General features: G+C 42.3%; 1 protein-coding gene across 1 annotated transcript in view; it reads right to left on the bottom strand.

Annotated features, from left to right (window-relative positions):
- STK39 (serine/threonine kinase 39) overlaps positions 1–24,507 on the bottom strand; it is a 106,703-nt gene that overhangs the window by 8,319 nt on the left and 73,877 nt on the right. The window contains 2 exon segments of the mRNA XM_028747719.2: positions 6,153–6,221; positions 9,208–9,260. Of these exon segments, the coding sequence (XP_028603552.2) occupies positions 6,153–6,221; positions 9,208–9,260 (122 nt within the window).

Genomic DNA, 24,507 nt, shown 5'->3' on the forward strand with positions numbered 1-24,507 from the left:
TCTCTGGCTATTAGAAAAACATCAGTGTGTTGACAATAATTTCTTATTATAATTCTGTTTCTCTTCTAGTTATGTGCTTACATAAGCAATCTTTCACTCTTTATTATGACAAAATGGGCAAATGCTGTGCAACTACCATCATCCCTGACCATTGGCCAAGATGGTTGGTAGTGATTGGAACTGGAGTCCAACAAAACCTGGTTAGTCCCGCCCATGTCCCCCAGTGATAAATTCAAGCATCTATCAAAAAATAAGTTGTGGCACATGGGTTTTATGATATGTAAAAACAAATTATAATGAAGAAACAAATAGAGATGCAACGTTCCTGGTGTGAAGTCTCACATTTAACAGTCCCTAGATCTCATCCTCCCAAATCCTTGGGAAAATTAGCCACTCCGGAAAGAGGCAGTAGAGACCGACGATGGACAAAGACAAGACGGTAGCTCCTCCTCTCCTCTGAGTCTGATTCTGACTCCTGTTATTTCTGCCCATTACTGGGAGTTATTTAAGAGTTCAACAGGCTAAGCTAGGCCGTTCATGTTTTCAGTGGCGAGCATAAGATATAGCTCAGCTTTAGAAGTATGAAGAAACCATTGGAAATTACTTCGTGTTCTTTGACAAGCATTTTAAGATACTTATTTCTGCATTGATCTGATGCCATTACTATGTTAATTTTGACATTTGAAAGTCGTTGGTTCATTAAACCTGCTGCCCTGCAAGAGTAGAAGGAACTGAATTTGTGATTAACTAGTTTCCAGAATAACTCAATCAGTCAGCCTTTATCCAAAGTTTTCTTGAAAAGAAGGATCCCAGCTGAGGCAGCACTAGGTGAAGAAAAGCAGTACTCTCGCCAAAGAACAGGGCCACAGTAGGCCCAGATTAGAGACTCAACAGAATGAAAATGCCTTGGTTCAAGTTTCTTTGCTGAAATTGGGGCGGGGGGGGGGGGGGGAGGGAGCAAGCTTCACAACATTTCAGCTTGAGCACAATATGCAGAACTTGTAGTCAACCAAGTTTTACTCAAAGTAGGCATGCTGAACATGTCTGTTAGGGCCATTCATTTCAATGGGTCTATTCTGAGTAAAACCTACTTGAATATTACCCATGGATATTGATTAAGGAAGTTTCCATACAATACTGGAAGTGCCTTGTACATTTTCCCATGCTCACAAAATCTTATGTCATAATAAATCTGTTAGTCATCAAAGGTGCCACAAAACACTCTTGTGCTGGCTACAGTTCAGACCAGTGGCATAGTGTGGAGGGGCCACAGGGGTGGTTGCCCTGGGGGCAAAATTGTTAGGAGCACAAAATTTCAACCCCCAGTGCTGCCTCAATACAGCTGTGGGCTCCATTGAAAACGGCTTCTGCATGTGAACCTGGAAGTGACCTCTCCAGACAAGGAAATGACTCTTCTTATCTCTATGGCTGTGATCTCCTGGGCTACGTAGATGCCATTAGGCAGTTGAATGCGCATGTGTACTCCATCCATTACCCAGCCACCCAGCGCTCCAGCGGCGCCGGGCTTCGGTAAACTAGGCTATGACCCTGGTTCAGACTCTCCCACAGCCTACATTCCACGTCAATACACACAAGAGAGGCTCAAAAGGCAGGTTTGCAGTCATGGGAGAACACTTGAAAAACATACACAGTACAGCATAAAGTACTTGTGTGGGTTGTTAAAAATCAAGGTGTGTCACTTCATACTAGCCTGGCAGTTATCAATCAGTGCCTCCATTGTCAACATCTACCATCACTTTCATGAAACTGACTACTGAAGAAAGATCAAACAGAAGCTCTTGACAAATTTCAGTCCTTATATTTTAATCAAAACAGGAAATGTTATTTGACAACCAGTTCCTGTTAACTCAGGGTATCTCCCCTGAAGAAACTACTTTGGGTTTTGAGATAGGATGCAATGGCAGGTAGAGGTGCAGATCAAGGGAACGCCTGCAAGTAATCCCTGCAAATTGCACTGTCAGCTAACTGTTAAGAAGAGAAGCCACACTTTGCTCAGAAACATCGTAAGGTTAAAAATAACCTCTGATGTGCACAAGTGCAGACACACATTCCTGTATTTCAATCCTAGTTCTGAGCAGAAAAACGAAAAGGGTCAAATGGTTTCTCTCCCGCATTGATTCACTGCTCAAAATGGTCACCTGCCGCAGCAGCTTTTCTTTAAAAAATAAAAGCTGTGAGATTGTTACAGAGGGTCTGCTGTCCAAAATTTAGTTTAGCCCCCAGTTACATTATCAAATTCTCTCTGAGGAATACTAAAGTGAATCCTGGTGATTTGTGAACGAGGTTTTGAAGGACAGGCTCACACAATGTGGAGATCAAGAATAGGTGGGGACAGTGGCGTAGCGTGGGGGGTGCAGGGGGGCCGGCCGCAACATCTGGGGGTTAGGGTTAGGGGGCGCAAATCCATGGGTTAGGGGGCGCAAATCCATGGGTTAGGGGGCACAAATTACTTGCCTTGCCCCGGGTGCTGACAACCCATGCTATGCCACTGGGTGGGGAAATTAACATCACTATTTTATCCAAGAAGCAACTTGAAGAAAATACGAAAGAAAAAGAAAAGAAAAAAAAGACACAACCCAAAGCTTTCTGAAACAAGGATCGAGTCATGAAGTTTTGAGACAGAGAGTGCTTTGTGAAAAGGGTTCCTATTGTGTTTTGTACCCCTGGCTATGCATGTTACTGTTTCATGGCTTTCCCGTATCTTAACGATTCACAGTGCACTAAGGAGCAGGATGGAAAGCTGCGCAAAAAGACATCTAAATTCCTTCTCCAACTAGATGTATGTATCAAGAGACAGAGGTGTAGAAGACGGGGAAATAAATAGGCAGGGAAAATGATGAAAGCAGAAGTGGCAAGTCTTCAGAAGCTTTACAATATTCTCCTGTGCTTTAACTACAAATGCCATTGCAAATTAGGCAGAGACTGTATGCAGACACTTTGATCTTTCTTTTAATATAAAACTGAAACAAGCAACTTTTACATTACGAAGGCAAACCATGCCATGGAGCAAGTCACTATGGGATTTTTCAAGAGAAACAATACTGTTATTTTCATATCCTTAAGCAAATTCACTCTTATGTGTCTGACCAATCCGACTGAAGTATGGCGAGAAATTATGTTAAAGTGCGCTATTTCGGTTAACCTTTTATGCCTTTTCTTTTTAAACAAATTGCGCAAAGACTAAACAAACAATTCTTCTTTACTCAAGTCTCACCAGAAGTCGATGTCATATAATATTTCAACCCCTCTTGGTTACCAAGGCATAAGCCTCCTATTATCTTAAATATATATATATTCAGAGTAAATTCAAAATGCAAAGCTTGCTGTACAAACTTCATAGGCTGAAGAGGGCACTGGAGAAAATTCCTTCAATGATATTTTACATTTATTTTACACCAGAGATTTCCCAGTCAGCTTGTCAAAGCCAGTTGCAGTTACCATCTTTGTTACCTATTTATATAGGCGGGGTGCTTAATCTGTAGCCTTCCAGATGTTTGTACGACTCCAGCTACCATCATCCCCGAGAACTGGGCGATGCTGGCTAGGGCTGGTGGGAAGGACAGCCAGTCAACACCAAAAAGGTTTAAATTAGAACCAGAGGGCTCAATTTCTCACTTAAGTAATAAAACCTATGTCTAGACTGAACCACTAGACTACAGGTGGTGGGGGAGGGGGCGTCACCTGACTGGTTAGTTCTCTACACATGAACGTTTCACCCACATACCAAAGTTAGGATCAGGAATAAAGGTTCTAACTTAAAAAGCAAGCATACTCATGACCCAATGGCTTTGGAGGACAAACAGCAGGTCTGGTGTGTGCTATGGGACACTGTTCCAGATTCCCTCAATGAAGTACTTGGCTGATGCAATAGGAAGAAAAAGGGGCAGAGGTAAATGCCACCTACCATCTCAAACCATTACTGTATTTTTCGCCCTATAGGACGCACCGGCCCATAGGACGCATCTAGATTTTGGGGGGGGGGGAGGGGGAAAAATTATTTCCCCCCCAGGCACAGGGCTGGGGCGGGGGAAGCCCGAGCTTCCCCCGACCCCAACCCCCAGAACAGGCTGCCACCCGCAAGCCTTGCGAGGCCGGCGGGAGGTCCTGCAGGGCGCGCAAGGCTTGCGGACATCTGCCCGAAGCACGGGGCGTGCTCCGCAGCGCACCTCGTGCTTCGGGCTGCTGCCTGCAAGCCTTGGGAGCCCGCCGGGCACTCCCGCCGGGCTCCCAAGGCTTGCGAATAGCTTCCTGAAGCCTGGAGAGCAAGGGGTCGGTGCGCACCGACGCCTCTCGCTCTCCAGGCTTCAGCAAAAGCCTGCATTTGCCCCATAGGACGCACACACATTTCTCCTTCATTTTTGGAAGGGAAAAAGTGCGTCCTATAGGGCGAAAAATACGGTATCTTTCTGCTTCTGTAGCTTCAGGTGTGTGTGTGTTTAGGCAGAGGTTGGATGGCCACCTGTCATGGATGCTTTAGTTGAGATTCCTGCCTTACAGGGGGTTGGACCAGATGGCCCTCCGAGTCCCTTCCAACTCTACAATTCTATAAAACCTACTGGAAGATCAAATCTCACAAGGCTTTCACAGAACTTGAGAGTTTTGTCTGCACTTTGATCTGGTACGCAGGCTGAGACCCTACCTGCCCGCAGACTGTCTCACCAGAGTGGTGCATGCTCTAGTTATCTCCCACTTGGACTACTGCAATGCGCTCTACGTGGGGCTACCATTGAAGGTGACCCGGAAACTACAACTAATCCAGAATGTAGCAGCTTGACTGGTGACTGGGAGTGGCCGCTGAGACCACATGACACCGGTCCTGAAAGACCTACATTGGTTCCCAGTACGTTTCCAGGCACAATTCAAAGCATTGGTGCTGACCTTTAAAGCCCTAAACGGCCTCTGCCCAGTATACCTGAAGGAGCATCTCCACCCCCATCGTTCAGCCCAGACACTGAGGTCCAGCTCCAAGGGCCTTCTGGTGGTTCCCTCCCTGCAAGAAGTGAGGTTACAGGGAACCAGGCAGAGGGCCTTCTCAGTAGTGGCGCCTGCCCTCCCATCAGATGTCAAAGAAATAAACAGCTATCTGACTTTCAGAAGACATCGGAAGGCAGCTCTGTTTAGGGAAGTTTTTAATGTTTGATGTTTTATTGTGTTTTTAATATTCCGTTGGGAGTCGCCCAGAGTGGCTGGGCAAACCCAGCCAGATGGGCAGGGTATAAATAATAAATTATTATTATCTACAGGTTGCTTCTCTGCATGCTTCAGCTGAAAAGTGGAATTGTACCGGTTGCTTTCAGTCAGGGTGCTTTGGGAACTGATGGAACCTGTTCCTTCCTAAAAAAAATAAATTTAGCTAAACAGCAATCCCTGTAGGAAAAAAACCCTGAGAAGATTGTTTTGGTGAGGAGAAATGTCAGTAAATCAAGTCGCACACACCAGTAAGCAAGTAGCTTATATGCATTTTTGGCAGACACTGGGGATCTTCCCTCTTTAATGAGTTCATCCAATAGGCCCTATCTTTGTATCAGAGGAAGTTGAACACTCTCTTCTCTTTCATTTTCTGGATCTCCTTCTCATGTCTATGGGGGACACTGGAAGGTTATGAGAACCATAAAGAAACCTCATTTTTCTTAGGGACAGGGTGTTGGTGGCCAAAAGATATGTTGGAGCCTTTTGTAAGGCCTATTTCTGTGAAAATCTCAGCCTGAAATGCTGTGGGGTGTGTGTGTGTGTGTGTGTGTGTTTTGGGGGGGTGGGTCAGAAGAGAAGAAAACCTCATACTTTTAGAAGCATACGCATAGATCCTAACACCACAGATACAGAAGAGTTCCAAATGAAGCTGAACATTTTATGTTACCAAACAAGCAAGAACTCCACCAGGAGGCAAAGATAATCACTGAAGCTAAATAAAAATATCTTAGTTAAACCACACTGAAGTACCGTATTGCTTATTTATATTAGAAATCATGCTGAGGATTCCCTTGAGAATCGATGGTAGTCAACTAAGTTTTGATAACACGGGTCCTTTTTGTGCAAAACCAAAGAATAAGAGAGGTTGTGAATGGGCCCTTATCCATTTAACCATACTGAGTTACAGCAACAGTGTAATTTCAAAACGAAACATGATTTACCTATGACTACATCGTGGCCGTCAACCAGGCCTGCAGAGAACAGCTCTTGAGAAACGCCATCTGCTGTGTCTGTGTGGAACGTGAAATGAATATGTATTAGTCATAATTAAACTGGGGGGGGGGGGGAGACAAAACAAAACAAAAATCAATAAGCCAGGGAAATTTGTTTTAAAAGTAATTTTAATCTATGGACGTCCATTACCAAAGGGTGCTTAAAACCAAAACTTATTTTTGTTAGAGGCACCATGTACTCCACCACTGATAGTTCTCTCATTTTCTACACACATTCAAAAGCACAGGGTTAATTGTTTAATTCTTCACCAATCCTATAAAGCTCCTTTGTTGAAGCCAGTGGAATTCCTCCTCAGCCATGTAATTAGGTATCCACATTGTAATGAATGTGGGAAAGTTAAGGGGGCCTATGAAATAAACAGGGCCTGAGAGCCACATGGTCTTTCTCCATCCCTCACTTTTAATAAGAGCTTTCAGTTCAGGACACAAGGAGCAGCTAGACCCAAATTAATCAACAGCTTCGGAAGCAAGCGTTTGAACTGGCTCAACGTAAAAGTGTTGCGGGGGGGAAGACAACGCTCTAAACAACTTTCTCCCCCTGCAAAGGATGGATACGATCCTGCCTACAGGTACTGAGTAGCGTATAAGACTTCCAAGACTTCCATGATCTGTGTAACCCTTCAATGCTACGACATTTTAGTTATCTCAACTAAAAGTAACGTATTCCTGTATTGGGACCACAATGACATGGCAGCACTTGATGCCACAATAAATAAAAATCCTAAATGGATATGTAAGGAGAGAGACATGTGGACAGCTGGGTCTTTTAAAGAGTTTCCACCACAGAAGCTCTAGCAGCCATATAAACACATGCCGCTGCTGTATGTTTTTCCCCTAAGTGACTTATGTCTTCAGCCCTCAGATTTGCTACAACAAAAACTTCAAAAAAGGAAAGCCCTGTTGAGTGCATCGTTCTCTTTCGTGCAGGCAATGAAGTCCAAGTTTACCGTTTACTTGGTGAAAAGGTTAAGCTTGAACAGCTTTGGATAAAGCCTTCCGTCGTAATATTTTGTATATTGAAAGTGTTTAAGTTCATCAAGATGGCTTTTGGAAGTGTGTACGCTGTTAAGGCAGGCCCACAGTTTATGCAGCAAATGCAAACTGGATAGCTCAGTTGGTTAGAGCGTGGTGCTGATCATGTCAAGGTTGCAGGTTCGACTCCCGTATGGGACAACGGCTTATTCCTGCATTGCTGTGGGTTGGACTTGATGATCCTCAGGGTCCCCTCAACTCTATAATTCTAGGATTCTATGAGCTGCCATGTGCAAACTGCTACTTGATGGCAAATGCAATGTTCCCCGGTTTCCGGACATTGCACAGCATTGCTGGTGTACTTGCAGCAATTCTGTCTACCATTTAAATGCAGATGCATGCTTTACATACTTGTTTCATCAGAACCAGGGATTGTGATAAAGGACATGTGTTCTGAAGAGAATGTGACTCTGTTCTTAAGTACTGCAAATGGCTTGACCATAGCAAGAGGCATTAGGGGCGCTGTATGGACCTTTGTAACAAAAGGGGGGGTCAACCCCCGGCCAGTATCTATTTCAGCCTGAATTACTATATCACCATCAAATGCCATTATCGCCCAAAGTTAGCAGCACTAGAAGCAAACATACTACAAAAAATACACCCGCTGTATCTTGGTGTTCCCAATAGAATTTTCTTACCAAAAACCTCTAAGGTTTCAATGTAGCCCCTAATACCTAAACAGTCCTAGTCAATCCATTTATATGCGACATTTTCCACATGAAAGGCAGCTTACAAAAATAACAGCCTCAATAAAATACTCCTAATAGGTAATCAAACTTGCAATCTCCCTACAGCGCTAACAGTTCTATAAGTAACAGTTCATTTTAAATATATTAAATAAAATTAAGTGAGCATAAAAACTTACCAGCAGGCCAATTAATATCCAATAGTAGTCCTAGAACTAGTGAACAGCAACTTGCAACCTCCCCACCCGCCTTTTTCAGAAGATTCAGATGGCCAGAACCATCTTTGGCAGCCCCTCCCACTTTGAAACAGTGGCCCAAAGAGACGTCGTTTGCACAAGCTTATCCCTACTGCCCGGGCCTTCATTGACCACCTTAACCGGCAACCTGCAACTGTGGCATTGTGCAAGAGGCAGCATGGGGAAAGCTGTACGAGAAGATGACTCCCTTTTTAACAATCCAAGGAAGTGTAGATTCGTGCATCGCAATGCCAGAGCCACTTTCTTACACGCAGACTTCCTCAAAGTAAGGAATCCTGATGACAGGAACAGTGCCATGCAGGCAAGTTGCCACAATGGCACCTGGGAGCTTGACACACAATGCAGCCAATTCTTCCCCACCCCCCTGGGTCGCAAATGTGCTCATAATGAGAAGTCAACTGTGCTGAAGCTTAGTACCCAAGATGACCATGTGGTGCCTTTGGGGCACATCGATAAGGAGTCAGCACTAGGCGAAACATCCTGCAGAGATGAGAAGAGCTACAACGCTGCAGTGTCTCCCTGCAATTGAAACTGCTAGATTGTACCCTAGGGGGGTCGGTTAGTAGAATCTTCACTGCCAAGGCTCCCACACTCTTTATATTCTGCCCTGCAGTTAACAATTTTTACATAGCCATCATTTATTGGTATGCCACAGTAACTCATATGCTGTACAACTCTGAGGTCAGTTATCAGCAGGATTGCTTTGAACTGCGCACTTCATTACATTAATTTTCAGAGAGACTGATAGAGTGCTCTCTTTCTCGTTCTTTCCCTCTCTCCCTTTCTCTCTTTAGTACCCTCTGCCTTGAACCAAAACATTCCACAACTATGCCACTAAAAATTTACACACTTGGCACTAGTTTTGTTTCAGTTAAGTAGCGTAATATAAAACATTTGGTTGGTACAAGCGATTTCACAGAGCTAATTTATATTAAACTATAAAGCAGAAATCAATTTCCGAAATACCATTTGGAGCCATAAAAGCATAATTTCAATTAAAAGTCTTACCTCTGCCTGGAGTAAACTCAAATCGTATGTCATTAAGTTCCTTTCTGGAATTCCTGGAGGGAGAAAAAAAGGAGCCACGGTAAACACATCAAAATGTAATGAAGTGCAAGCCTTGTGCATTCCAAATGTATTCAAGCTTCATAAATAAGTTGCTATTAATATGTAGGCAGTATTTTGCAGTTTTATGGCCTTGTCTTTCCCCAAGTGCATCACAAATGCACAAGGGCATCAACACAAGGGAAAACCCTGAAAAGGGGAGGGGGGGAGTTTAACCATATTGCATTTTCTTCAAATAAATCTAAAATTACACACTTTTACATTCAGTTTTATGAGCATCTATTTTTTTTAAGAAAAAAGTATGAGAGAGAAGTAAGTTTTGTTCTGTACCAAGAGAAGTATAAATTTAACTCAGCACTCTCCCTGAATAGTAAAGGGTTAGATTACAATCAGAAAACTCAATTCAAGTTCCTCCAAGTTTTTGTCTTGTATTTCTACCCTAATTTCTGAGTGCAACTGTGCTTATACTTAAGCTTAGGGCACAGGTGGGAAACCTGTGACCCTCCAGATGTTGTTGCACTCCAAATCCCATCAGACTAGCCAATGGTCAGGAATGATGGGAGTGGTAGTCAAAGAACATCTAGAAAGCTGAAGGCTCCCACTCATACATCGCAAATTCTATACTCTGCTGCTGAAATGGGGGGGGGGGGCAACCATCATAAGGGGCTGAATTCAGAACACTGTGCCGCCCCAAGAGCTTTCAGGCATTCTTTTGAGACTTTATTTTCACAGCATCACTAAGCTGAAGAGGAGTAAGGTTAAATGAGAAGGAAGAAAACAAACAAGCATTACAGAATCAAATTCACGAGAGAAGTGCTATCACTTGCCCAAACACTCAGTAGAGCACTTACAAGCACGCTAAAGTCAGCAGGTTAAGTTATATTTCTCTTTCAGTTTTATAAGCTGAACTTTCAACAAAAAAGCTGACAAAATTAGTCTGCACATCTGTTTTGAAAAATGCTGCCCTTCTTATGTAAAGGGAACTTAATACGTAGGGTTGCCTCTGAAGACAGTTGGGAAACTTCAGCTAGTACAGAATTCAGCGGCCAGGTCGTTTACCGGAGGAAGAAGGTTACATCAATCTGGTCTGACTGCACTGGTTACCAATTAGTCTCCGAGCTAATTCAAAGTGCTGGTTTTGACCTATAAAGCCTTAAACGGCTCAGGACCACAATACCTCAAGGACCGCCTCTTTCCATATAAACCTACCCGGACCCTGAGATCATGGGGTCCAGAGGGTGGCAACATGAGAAAGGGTTGTGGCTCCCCGTTTGTGGAATGCTCACCCCAGGGAAATTCGTCTGGCACTTTCATTATACACCTTTAGGCACCAGGCAAAAACATTCCTTTTTAACCAGGCCTTTGGTTGATTTGATTGACATCCTATGCCCTTTTGAAATGTTGAGGGTTTTTGGGGGTGTTATTGGGTTGTTGTTTTTATTTTGATTACCGATATATATTTTGTGGTTTTATATTTTTATTTTGTTCTGTGATCTGCCCTGAGACCTTCGGGTATAGGATGGAATATAAATTTAATAAATAAATTAAAAAACATTTTTAAAAATTCAGGAATGGGCTGCAAGAAATCACTTGATTTAATAAATAAATTAAAAAAACATTTTTAAAAAATTCAGGAATGGGCTGCAAGAAATCACTTGATTTCAGCCTTGAGATCACATATGTAAAATTCAACTAATCAGCAGGACAATTCAGGGGTGGGGGAGTGAAAACCAGCTCACCTGGGCAAAAGTTGGCTCACTGGGTTTAGCTACTTCCCAACAGTGTCCTTTACTATGCCTGCCCCTCACACCTGTGGGCACGTAGATTGCAGAAAGGCCACACAGTTAAGATTGAAAAGGCCATGGCTCAGCTGCAGACCACATACTTTGCATGTAAAAAATTCAAAGTTCAATCCACGGCATGTCCAGGTACACCTGAGACATACTCCCTGAACCCCTGGGGAACTGCTGCCAGTCAACTTTAGATAATACTGAGGTAGATGGATTAAGGCAGCAACTTCCTGTGTTTCTGAAGTCCTGCTCCTGATGACACATTTCATTGAGAGAAAACCTCCTCTCCTCACCTTCCACTAAAAAAAGAAAAAGGTGTTGTGCATATAGACAGCTCCAGAGCAGCACGAGACTAATTTCACTCCTCGATTCATAGTGATAGGTGTTTTGCTAGTACCATAAGAAGAAGTTCAGTAGCGCACGGATTTTGTGACAGCTTTGTATGTAAGAACATAAGGAGATATTAATCCTGGCAATCCCTTCTAGAATATGCCTGAAGGTGGGCAGGTAGTTAACATTAACATGTTTCTATTTAATTACATCATTTATTTTAACATTTTCGCTGAGTTCGGTGTCAATCTGCCCATGCAGGATAGAGCATGTTTAACATGTGTGCCACACACAACATAAACAACTTTATGTTCTGATAATGCGGCTAATTCTGCACTTCCACTTTCATATTGATTGACACTTTCCCATTTGTCAATAAAACAATCTCCTTTGCCCGAGAACAGAAGTGGGGGCATAGGGAGAGGAAAAAAGAAGACAGCCATCTCATTTTGGAAACAGCAAGTGGGCAAAGACCAGATACAAACATAATTGCTGCAGCGCACTTTTTCCCTCTCCTGGCGAATAGCTCAATCTGCTTGAAAAGCTAATAGCAGTGAAATGTGTTTTGCGGTCCATTATTCTTCTGTTCCTCAGCATGGAAACTGTAAGCAGACTCATATTTCAGTGTACCAGGCCATGAAGTCTTGCTGTGGGAAAACTAAATCCAACATCCAGGCACGCTCAGCCATGACTCAGAACTATTATCACTTGCTAAACACATATTAAGAAAATGTCACACAGTCACAAAAACACGATCACGCAAGAACAACAAAAATGGATTGGCAAGACAGCAGATACAACTTTTGCAAAATGAGCGCAGCAAAAGAAGTATCCAGCTGCTAAGTATAGCAGGCGCGATTCAAAAGGTGAATTAATTTCTTGTTATCCCATTCTTTAGTCAGACCAAATGGATATTGCATAGTGCAGTATTATGCAGCCAAACAACCATGCAGAACTGTTTCGATTAGTGAGAGGCAATGGTAAAGTTCATTTGCAGCCTTCAGTAGCTCCAACCATTAAACAGAAGGTTTCTTTTCTTTTGAAGGGTGGAAAGTAGGAACTTTTCAGAGTCCACAGGAAGTATCAGATCTGCTCACAAGATGCTGGAGAGAGGGGGCTTTAGCTGAAAGCCCCATATATTCACTTGCATCTGGACTCACACAGATGTCCCTATGAATATTAAGGGTGGAGAGAGAAGCAAATGGGGCTTCTTGAACCTCTCCTTATAATCTAAGAGACAGATATAAAGCTACTGTTAGTATGAGCCAATGCAATATGCAAAAAGAAAAGAAAATATGACTTTGGATGCTGAAAGTGCAGCAGTCTACATGCAGCTGTATAACGGGAGTTACTGAGCTGTCCAAAAAGGTACTGAGTTCGATTTACCTTAATAAATTGCATCAACCATTTATATGTGATTTTTTTTAAAAATAGAGAGGGAGAGGTACTCAACTGTTGAAAAAAATGAAATTGATCATTCACACAGGTAAAAGCGGCAAGGTTAAAAACAAAAATTTAAATGTCTTACAGCACAAAGTGCAAGCCCACAATGCAAAAATAAAACATAAAAAATAAAAAACGCCCCTCAGTAATGTCCACCGAGAAGAGACTATTGACTGTAATTTGCTACTTAGGGCTTCAGGGAAATTAGGACCTCCTGCACAAACACTTGACTTATACTACCTGTGGTACCCCAAAGTTCTGTTTTCACAAACCTGGAAACAATAATCTCTCGACCTTTGTGTTTCTACATGCATTCTGTATGCAAGGTGGACTTGCCAAGGCCCATAGTCAGGGTTTTGAGATCTTGCTTTCTAGGCTCTCCACTCTCCGGCACAACCCCAAAGCTAAACTGTTTGTCCAACAGCAGAGACCCTCTGGTACAGTCCATAAACACTGTTTTAACACAAAACACCACACCCACCTAGCCAATTGAGGAGGAATTGTGGCATCCCTACTCTCTCAAGACCAGGGAAAATATTGGTGGATGAGGATATCGCAGTGTTTGTAGATCTCCAAATCTCTCCCTGTGTCCAGGAGGAATTTTGTAAAGACATTTGTTTTATCTGGATCTCAGTTCCTTTTTCGTTCTTTTTTGTACTCCTTGAGATAGCAGTTACAAGAAGAGGCACCACTAATCAATGCACCGTGGCTAAGAAACTAACTGAAGAAACTGTGGCAAAGAAACTAATCAATGCACTGTGGCTAAGAAGACGGGCCATGTACAGCTTGCAAAGGATGTGATGAAGGCCACTAAAAGGGGCAGACAACAGAGTGGTCAAGACTCCTTTCAGGGTAGATGAAGCCGAATGCAGATTTTAAGACAGACAAGTTTGGGCTCAGTGTGCAGAACATGTTGGTACAAGCATTAGTGAATGCGTGGCCCTATGAGGGAGTCAAATGCAGCCAATGAGCAATGGATGGCAGAGAGCTATCTTGACTAGATGCTACTGAGTGCCTTGTTGGCACGACGATTGCTTAGCCAGTTGCACTTCTACCGGAACAGCAGAAGTTTCCACCAAAAGGTTACATGGCACAATGGTGTGTGCAAGATCCATTTCGGCAACTACACCCACCTCCAATAAACCCCATCCTTCTGTTTCCCAACAATCCTTCCATGGCCACAAATCTCAATATTGACTTTTTGACTGAAATTACTTAACATATTCACACCCATTTTTGTATTAATCTGATCCCTTGAGACAGGTTGATCATGGGATAAATGACATTTACAACAATGACTTTAAAAAAGGAGAGTGCCTGTAATTAGGAGGAAAATCTCTAGCGGACTGGGTCAGAGGTGAGGGAGTGTGCCCGCCCCAAACATCCCCGGACACCCACATTCAGAGGGTGTGATGCTGGAATAGAGGCAATTCACCCAAAATTCATTGTATCTAGGTCCACATCATGCAGTCAATTGCCAGATTTTGTGTGGAAATTGACCATGTGGAACAGGCCTGATTGGGCTGATTTTACTCCGGTGGATTCTGTTCAGTATTTATTCCCCTGCACAGACAGCTAGAGACCTCAGAGGTGAGACAAGCTGGCTCGCAATCCCCTCCAATGAGAGGTATCATTGGATCCGGTTGAATGCAGCTTAAATACATAGTGCAATTATTCTTTGAAAAACTCCAGGAAAACCCTAATAAATGACCCATTGTGTTCCCTGGTCTTTCCAAACATGATTTTCCTTCCCAGCTTCTAAAAATCCACTTGAATTGCAAGAGCAGCAAATAATATATTTCTTTTTCTATGTCTCTGGCACTACAAAGCTGAATAAAATTGAGTGTAAAAATGGGATTTAAACCAAGGTACATAAAACCCATACATACTTAAGAATAGCAGTGTTCTATAACAATTATTTGGGCAAAGTGCTTATATTAATCATTCATTATTTAGAGAAGAGCCCCATTCTAAAATAATTCACTCAACAAGGATATAGTAGGAAATTACTTGCATAGTTCCATATCTATATAGTAAAATATTGGCTGCCAGACCGCTGCATTATAATTCCTTATTCCAGTTTAATACCAAGAGTCTTACTGATTTTTGGTCATTTCGCTTTTTATAGACAGCCTCATTCATTCCCATTTTTAAATGGACTGAGTCCTCACACATAAAAATACCTAGAACTCGCATTCATACTTCAAACTGACAGGCTCCCATGTACATCAGCACTTTTACTCGGTTCCCTTGTTATAAAGATTTAGAATGTAACATTTCTTACAGGGCAGTCCATTTTCCCAACCTCCATTTTATCTTGTCCCTTCCATAATTCCTTCCATACCCTGACCCTGTGCACTCTGCAGGCTGCCTGTCCTTCCTCTGTTCAGAGCATCTTTCCCTATACACAAACTTCGTGGGACTGATAGTGGCTGGAATTACCACTCTTTCCTTCCAGAAAAATATTGGTTCCAACCATATTCCACACTATGCATCTGGAGCAAACATATGTGCCTTGGGTTGCATACAATGTATGCAATCCAAGGCTGCAATCCTATGCACATCTACCTTAGGAGTAAGCCCCGGAGCAAAGCATGCATAGGATTGTGCTACAAGGCCTCAATCCTAAACTTTAAAATGGCAAGTCTTGCTGAACTCAGTGTGACATAAAGGTAAAGGTAAAGGTACCCCTGCCCGTACGGGCCAGTCGTGCCCGACTCTAGGGTTGCGCGCCCATCTCGCTTAAGAGGCCGGGGGCCAGCGCTGTCCAAAGACACTTCCAGGTCACGTGGCCAGCGTGACAAGCTGCATCTGGCGAGCCAGAGCCACACACGGAAACGCCGTTTACCTTCCCGCTAGTAAGCGGTCCCTATTTATCTACTTGCACCCGGGGGTGCTTTTGAACTGCTAGGTTGGCAAGCGCTGGGACCGAGCAACGGGAGCGCACCCCGCCATGGGGATTCGAACCGCCAACCTGACAATTGGCAAGTCCTAGGCGTTGAGGTTTTACCCACAGCGCCACCCGCGTCCCCTTCCAGTGTGACATACATCCAGGCAAACATCCAGCGGTCATCTCCAGTCATGCAGATTTCCAACATTTTGTAGTGGCAGTACTTCAAAAATCCTCAACGCCTGTTAAGGCTGCAGACAAGTGTTGCATAAAGGGATGAGCATGCACACCAGATGAAACTATCAGGCAGCATGTCTCCAATTCTCTTGGATGTTGTTTGCCTCCAATCTAAGACGTGCCGTAGTCTAGCATAGAGTCTTCATGAAATAAAAGCACCCGGGCTAATGTCTGATGTGGCGTACTTTCATTTCACTTCCCCAGCTCCTCATAAAAAGGGGGAAAGGGGACAATTTCAGCTAACAGTATAGCACAATGGCTGTGCTTGCCATTCACAACACTGACCTCTCTACAAGAGGAAAGTACTGTAAAATGCAAAAACAACATAGCCTCTAGCTGCTGAACACTACCAAACAGTACACAAACCAATAAACTTCTCCAGTGGGCTAATTCTACCTTTCTGTGTGGAGGCAGCATTCGCAATTTGTGTTTTTATTATCCAAGAGCTCTGGGTAAAATAAGTTGGGGGAAAGATCGCATGATCTCAACAGACAGAACCACCAATTAAATGTAAAGATATGCTTGCAGTTGCCATGAATCTCTACTCGTTAACTCTCACTCAGCTGGAAACGAATCACCGCTGGGATTGAACCCATCAACAATTGGAGCCACAACACCTCGGGCCCAACGCAAATTCCTCCCTGTGCACACAGCTCTCTGCAATGCTAATGTGAAGACACAGTTTTATACTTAACTCTAGTTAGACCTAGGAGGATGAACGGAATAGCCTTTACAATCGCACACCTAAGGAAAAGAAAATTCTTTTATAATCCCCACGCAACAGGGAACTGATGGTGTTCTCTAACAACATGCCTTTTGTGATGAATGTGAGACCATTACTACACATTGCGGATGAATCCACATGGCTACTTTACAATCACTGTGTTATCTGCTACACATATTAGGCAAGATCCCCTCACACCCCAAGCAGCAGCTAATGAAAATATCTGATGGGAACTTAAAGCATATTTCTATGTATTCTAGCTACCCAGCATGTAGTATACAAAACAAATAAAACCACAAATCCAGAAGATAGGCTTTGCAATGCAAACATGTCCATGGGCTAGACCAGGGATGGAGAGCCTCAGGCCCAAGAGACCAAACGGGGACCTCCAGGGCTCCCTATCTGACCCTCTGATGATGCAGGCTACAGTGGTACCTAGGGTTACATACGCTTCAAGTTACAGACTCCACTAACCCAGAAATAGTACCTTGGGTTAAGAACTTTGCTTCAGGATGAGAACAGAAATCGTGCAGCGGCGGCAGCGGGAGGCCCCATTAGCTAAAGTGGTGCTTCAGGTTTAAGAACAGTTTCAGGTTAAGAACAGACCTCCAGAACGAATTACGTTCTTAACCCGAGGTACCACTGTACATCCCTTCTCCTCAGGCCACATCCTTCATTGGCCCTGTTTCACCCCACAAGTGGTTTTGCCTGGCTAGAATGTGCACACGAACTCTGAGAATGCTTCTTCACTGCCTGCCTGCCTGGATAATGGAGGGTTCTGTGAGTTTGTGTAAAAACTAGCCTGTTGCACAAAGATGAAATTTACATTGATTGCTCTACCCACTTTGGCTGCTGACCCCCCACACAACGAGCACGCGGCCCTTGAAAGTCTTCTCAGAAGGGATGTGGGGCTTGGGGTGACAAAGTTCACTGCAGCTCATAACACTAAACCATGGCTGCTTTTGCATATAGTCCTGAACCAATACCTTGTTCCAGTAGACTATGATATCGTGACCTAAAATTTTAAAGGCCTAAACCTAAATGTATATTAACATACTACCAGTTCCACAACCCTTTGGAGATTTTTTTGGGTGGGGGGGGGGGGAACAGCGAGAAGCAAAAATCACTGCCCCCTCCCACCATTTCATATTTCTCCCAATTTGCAGAAGCTCTTGTAGAACACCAAAGGTTGAAACAATCTCACTCTTATTCTTCATCATCATTAGGCTCTTACAAAAATCCAGACTTTAATTTCTCTAAATTATCCACTTAAAATGATGGCTGTCCTCTGTGATTGAAGGTGGCAGATCGCCTGTAGATGTTACTGGCTTGCTCAACAGCGCTGAGATTCCATAACGCCTGGTTTCAATATCATTTAGTTCTGCTAATTTCAAAAATGTCATTTTAAATCCGGTCACCCCAATTTGGCACAGTCATTGCCTAAGTATTCTCAACACCAGCGACTGTTATGATGAAAGCTATCAGAACATACCACTATCTCAAGTATGTCCAAAGTCTGCTGAAGATCAGTGCCATTGTTCCAAGGGCTCTTTGACCATGTTTCAAGATTTGAAATCACTCTGCTTGGAAAATGTGTGCAGGCACACATGGTGCTTGCCTGTTCAAAGATGGTACAACTAAGTCAATATTCAGCATTCCTCAGAAAAATCGGCACAAGCATTGATAGGAGTTATGAAGTCAACTTGCTTCCAATGTTTCAACCAGAGTCTTGCATCTCCTGAACCAGTGAGCTTCTTCGCACACGAAAACCCACAAAACATTAATGTGCATTGAATCTGGAGACTCACTGGGAAGATGATGGGCATATTCTAACCTTGTTTGGGCTGTAAGATGTGGCTTTACTTGGTGATGTTGTATGTCTCTTCAATAGAAGCGAAGAATTTGATAGAAGACATTGCCTTCTCCCTAATGAGGTTCAAATGAGAACTCCCAATTTGCAGTTGCTCAAAACTATTGGACTTTCCATCTCCTATGTGTGTACAGCCTGCATCTGTGGAAGAATTCTGACAGCAAGGAACTTCATACAAATTGGAATACATCCTCTCTTCCTCTCAATTTGGGCAAAGAATACAAATCTTATGGAATGGCCAGACCTATCTTTATGAACAGGCTGTGATTTCTGCCCATTCCCTGGGAAGATAGATTGATTCCTAAACCACTCTGAGTAGCTTCATGAGGGGAATAGGGGCCACTGAGCACATCTCTGCATCCTAAACAAACAACACCTCCCATAATTCTTTGGTATTATACCACTTTAAACATATAAATTTATCTCCTGAGAAGGTGATGTCAAACACATGTCAAGCACAGGTGGTATTTGAAACCATGCCTCTGAATAAACGGCCCAATTCCAGGGTGGATATGATTTAAATCAAATAAATTTAAATCACTAGTCAGTAAGACTTGATTTAATTTTTTTATTTTTTTTTATTTTTTTTACAGAAATACTCATTCTTGCTGGTATAATCTTAATATTTGCAACCAGAAGATTTCATTTTTGGAATAATAAATTTTCAGAGTAGTTTTTACAGTTTTATCAAAAATTACTGATTTTGTTATCCTATTAGAAATACATAGATAATTATGAAATTATTGTTCGGTCTAATAACTTAACTGTTTATATTTGGACACTTTTCTGCTGTACTTTATTGGAAGGAGAAAAATAATCATTTCCTTAATAAAAATTTGTTTAACCAAAACAATAACATTATAGCATATGTATCCATGCTTATTAACTAATGTAGTTAAATAATTTTTTAAAAAAACAAAAACCCTTAGATTTTAGCACACATGAAAAACTTAAAACAAAACCTTATTTCCTGATGAATAGCCTTTGGACTATAATGTAACTTAAATAGAAAACTATCTTTAGAAAGATTTTTCCTCCAAAAGCATTTTATTTTAAAAATCCAATTTAAATTTTTAAAAATCCAATTAAAAATTTTTAAAATCTGATTTTTTTGAATTTTTTTTAATCATTGATTTTTATCCACTCTGCCCAATTCTAATCCTCCTTCCCCTATATTTACAATGGATACTTCCTTCACCAAAAGATTACTGACAAACCCTGGTTGCCCACCCTTCCACACACGGCATATCCTGGCACTGGGGTGTCCTTTGTCCACAGAGTAAATCCTGACCCTTCCCTCCTTGTCTGTCAAAATATATTCCATACTTAGTAACCTTATTCCTCTCACAATAAGGCTATTGAGCACCCGTCTGTCCACAATCCAACATAATTGCTCTGAAGGCAGATGAGTTGGCAAGTCTGCCAACTGTGAGTGCTAGGATGGATGCCACCCAATGGGCATTAGGGAAGAAAGGCAGGATTTGCACACTGCAGGAGAGCAATCCTTATCAGTTATGAAAGCTATTTGGTATTCTCTGCATGTACCCATGGGTGGGAGCTATGCACAAAGTGTGTATGTAATGCCTAGGGCATCCGCACTGCCATGCACTTGGGTCAAATGGGAATGCAGCCATTTTTCCAATGGTTGGAAACGAGATGGTTATGTGCATATGAAACACCCAGGGGCTCTGGCCCCAGCCTCAGCTCATGAGTAAGAAAATCAACTGAGGGAAAAAACTCTCCACACAAAAAATCCAGCCTTAAAGTAAAGGATTCATCTGACAGCTGCCTTAAATTAGAAGCAAGCTAGCTGAAGAAGGGGCTGAACACTCCAGTAGAAAGGAGCTGGCTCCAATTACCCATCCCTCCTGTTCAGCTCTTTCTTTCCTCCCCGCCCATCCCTCTCTCGCACTGCCAATCTGCCTCTAGCATCCCCTACTCTGAGTGCATCAAAATTTTCTGTATTGTTATATACACACACAGCATTTCTGAGGGGCGGCGGTGGGGAAGGAACAGTAATTTGGCTATAAATTACTGCTCTTGTGAGCTCCAGCTCCTCTTTCAGTTTTTTTCCTAAACCTCTTTTATAATTGCATTTACTTTACTTCTTTTCATTCTGGAAATAACTGGCAAAAGTTAAACACGGCCCTCATTATTAGGTAACGCTTGTGGGGGCAGGCTACTATATTAAGCCTCGAACGCTCAAAAAAGTTTTGCTCCCAAGAACGGAAGATGGGAAAATGCAAAATTAATCTTTTACAGTTCTCCCAACTTCTATTTCAAGGCTACTATAATGAGTTCACTGTCTCTCTGGACGGTGATTTACTGATAGAGTGTCACAAAGTCAATTTTACTGTAAGATATGTTATCATGGTTTGATTTAAGTTTTACTGTTCAGGGAAACCTTGATAAAAATGATGCAATACACCTAAACGCAAGGTGGAGGGAAAGTCTTTGTAGAGGTAAAATCAAAGTGAACTGAAAATAACTTTGCATTAGAATTAACTTTCTAAAGTTTGCATTTTGACCATTTCGATTAAGCTGTAAAGAAGCAGTGTACATTTATGGTGCAAATTTCAACAGGAATGTTATGCTTACGTTTCGTCATAAATGTCACTCGTTTCAGTTACTGCCAATAACTGCATCTCAGGGGCAGAGTTCAGAGGATCATATCTTAGAATCACCATTATTATCTGAGATATGAATGAGTCTTTTTACCGTACACACAGGTGGTTCATGCATCAAGCAATAAAATCATAGTTGAATTAACCATATTTTCCAAGTTTATTCAAACTGGAAAACCACAGTGAATGGCTTTGGAAAAAGCCAAGCTATTAGATCAGTTTAAAACCTTGGGGGAAATGCAGTTCAGTTCCATCTCTTCATTATGGTCAATGACCAGTAATGGGGACAAGGGGAATGCAATAGTATCACAGGTAAGTGAAACTACAGGGACAATAGAGATGTTATTTTGGGCTACAATTCAGACTCTGCTGAAACACACAGTTTTGGCCCCTCAAAGATCTGTTCACAGATCTCTTATCTCTTAACTATTTCCATAGTTAAAAAGGCAGTATATAAATAAAATAATGTATGCATGGGCCTGGATTATATTCATTTTATGTAAACAAGTCCAACTCAGATTACACCAGATACTTGGGGGATAATTAAAGCCATTAAAAAGGAACCTTGGAACTTGTCAGCTGTACTCTAGGAATAGCTGTCTTATTTCCTACAGCCGAAACAATCACTATATTCTAGCTGGAGTGTTCTGGATCTGTGAAAATACCAAACAAGCCTAGAATTTTAAAATGCTTTGAAAAATAGTAAAATGCATTGTACCAGCTCTTGGCACAGAGTCCTCCTCTGTGTTAAAAGGGACACAGGTGGCACTGTGGTCTAAACCATTGAGCTTCTTGGACTTGCCAATCAGAAGGTCAGCAGTTCGAATCCCCATGATGGGGTGAGGTCCTGTTGCTTTGTCCAAGCTTCTGCCAACCTAGCAAGTTCAAAAGCATACCAGTGCAAGTGGATAAATAGGGACTGCTGTGGCGGGAAGGTCAACGGCATTTCCGTGTGTTCTGGCTTCCATCACAGTTTTGTTGCGCCAGAAGCGGTTTAGTCATGCTGGCCACATGGCCCAGAAAGCTGTCTGTGGACAAACACTGGCTCCCTCGGCCTGAAAAGCGAGATGAGTGCCGCAACTCCATAGTCGCCTTTGACTGGACTTAACCGTCCAGGGAACCACCTCCTCTGGCACAAGCTATATATTACATTTTTGTCATAAATGCCAAGAAACAAGTATAGGCAAGTCAAGCAATTAAAGCTGGTATGCTATTTTAGAAATATTCCTGGATCCCAAGAAGAGAAGATATTTCCCCCCATTAACAGACATACTAGCTCTTGAAGATTGTAAAGTGTTTCAATTAATTACTGTATGCTGTGCAGCACTAAGTCATGTCTAAACCCAGAAGTATAGCAGCTACAATTCAATTTTCTCTAGCTACTAGTGTTTTTTGGTAGCAGGATGTGAATGTCTATATGGAGAAATGGTCAACATAGCAGCTTTAAGGGCACACCAGGCCCGTATAGATGGTTTAAAATCTGTGCCTTTTGCCAAACATCAGAATAATTCATTTATCAAATTGTTAGTCCATGGCCACAAGCCAGGGCAGGGGAGAGAGAGTTTCTGCGTTTCACAACAGGACTCTTTACACATTACATGGAGTGCAAGTAGAAAGTGTGGCTGGGATTGTGCTCAGGAGCACTGCTTCTCATGTATACAGTGGTACCTCGAAAGATGAATGCCTCGCAAGACGGAAAACTCGCAAAACGAAAGGGTTTTTGGTTTTTTGAGTTGCTTCGCAAGACGATTTTCCCTATGGGCTTGCTTCACAAGACGGAAACGTCTTGCAAGTTTGTTTCCCTTTTCTTAAAACCGTTAATACAGTTGCGACTTGACTTCGAGGAGCAACTCATAGCACGCGGTGTGGTAGCCTTTTTTGAGGTTTTTGAAGACTTTGGTGATTTTTGAAGCTTTATCAAAACTTTTCCGAAACCGTGCTTCGCAAGACGAAAAAAACCACAAGACGAAAAAACTCGTGGAACAAATTAATTTCGTCTTGCGAGGCACCACTGTACTTGGAAACCACAAAGTGTAGGCTTTATGGGTGCGATCAGGGTCCCTGCATGATCAGGAATACCAATCGCGGGTACAGGGACACCATTTGCAGTGGAACAGCACTAATTCTGCTAGCGTTTCCTTTCTGCAGCACCCAGCATGAATTCAACCAAACCCCTACAATTTTTGCAGCAATGACAGATGTAAGAGAAGCATTACTAATACTGAACTGCTTTGTGACGAGCCTAGGAAATGGCTTTAGAAAAGTTTGCCGCTCTTAAAAGGAAAACTAATGCTTTTAAGAAAAGATTTAGTCATTAAAGAATTTAAAGCAGTTAAAAAAAAAGGGAAGCCAAAATGGGATTTGATCACCAAGACACTTCTCCACCCTTCGCCCTTGTGCGTACATATGAAGATCGATCACAAAAGCATAGGAATTCCCAGGAGAATGTGTTTAACATGTAATGGTTCGATTACTCCTTGGCAAAAACTCATCAGACTACAGCCAGCTCTTAGTGGAAATTCTTCAATGTGCTTTTTAGGTCACATCAACAACTTGATTTAACTATCAGCTCAGCGGGTGGTGGCACAAAATTTCTCGGGAGGAAAGTAGTCGAGATGGGTAAAGCCAAAAACCCTAGATTTTAGCTGCTTGAACTCGTGTTAATACCAACTCGATGCAGCGCATTACAAAGCAAACCGTATAAAACCAAGAGATTGGGTTTGTGAGGGTACAAAATATAAGCACTTTTCTCCATGCAGAAAGGGCTGATGAAAGCAACAGACAGACTGAATACAATTTATAGAATAGTTATAGCTTATTGTGCTCTCACAGCTTTTGTTAATGGCAAATAGTTTTACGACAAAGGCTTTAAAAAGACGAGGAGGAAAAAAATCCCACCAAAACCCCATCTATGAATATCAAAAACAGGTTGTGCCATTCCTACACTGGCCATAGCACTTTCCTTTAACGTGTGAAATAGCAAAAATAAAACTCCTTATCTTGGACTGCTGTTGTAAATTTGGCAGGAATAGAAATATTGCCTGCCCTTTCCTTCTACAAGATGAATGCACACAGAGTTCTACAGAGTCTCACAATCTGTAATAGTCACAAAAGGAGTTACAATAAAATTAAATCTCTTTCGAGCACTGCTAAAATACTATTGCTATGGAGGCAGAGGGAAAGAGTAAATAAAGAGACCAACAAAGCAATCTTAAGCAGGTTTACTCAGAATCAAGTTTCTCTATATCTAATGAGTCTTACTCCCAGGTAAGCATACATAGAACTGCTTAAAGGGTATTTTTGTTTTATAATCAAGGGGAGTACATTTTGTATAA

This window comes from Podarcis muralis, chromosome 1 (assembly GCF_964188315.1).
Source record: "Podarcis muralis chromosome 1, rPodMur119.hap1.1, whole genome shotgun sequence".
Taxonomy (NCBI): Eukaryota; Metazoa; Chordata; class Lepidosauria; order Squamata; family Lacertidae; genus Podarcis; species Podarcis muralis.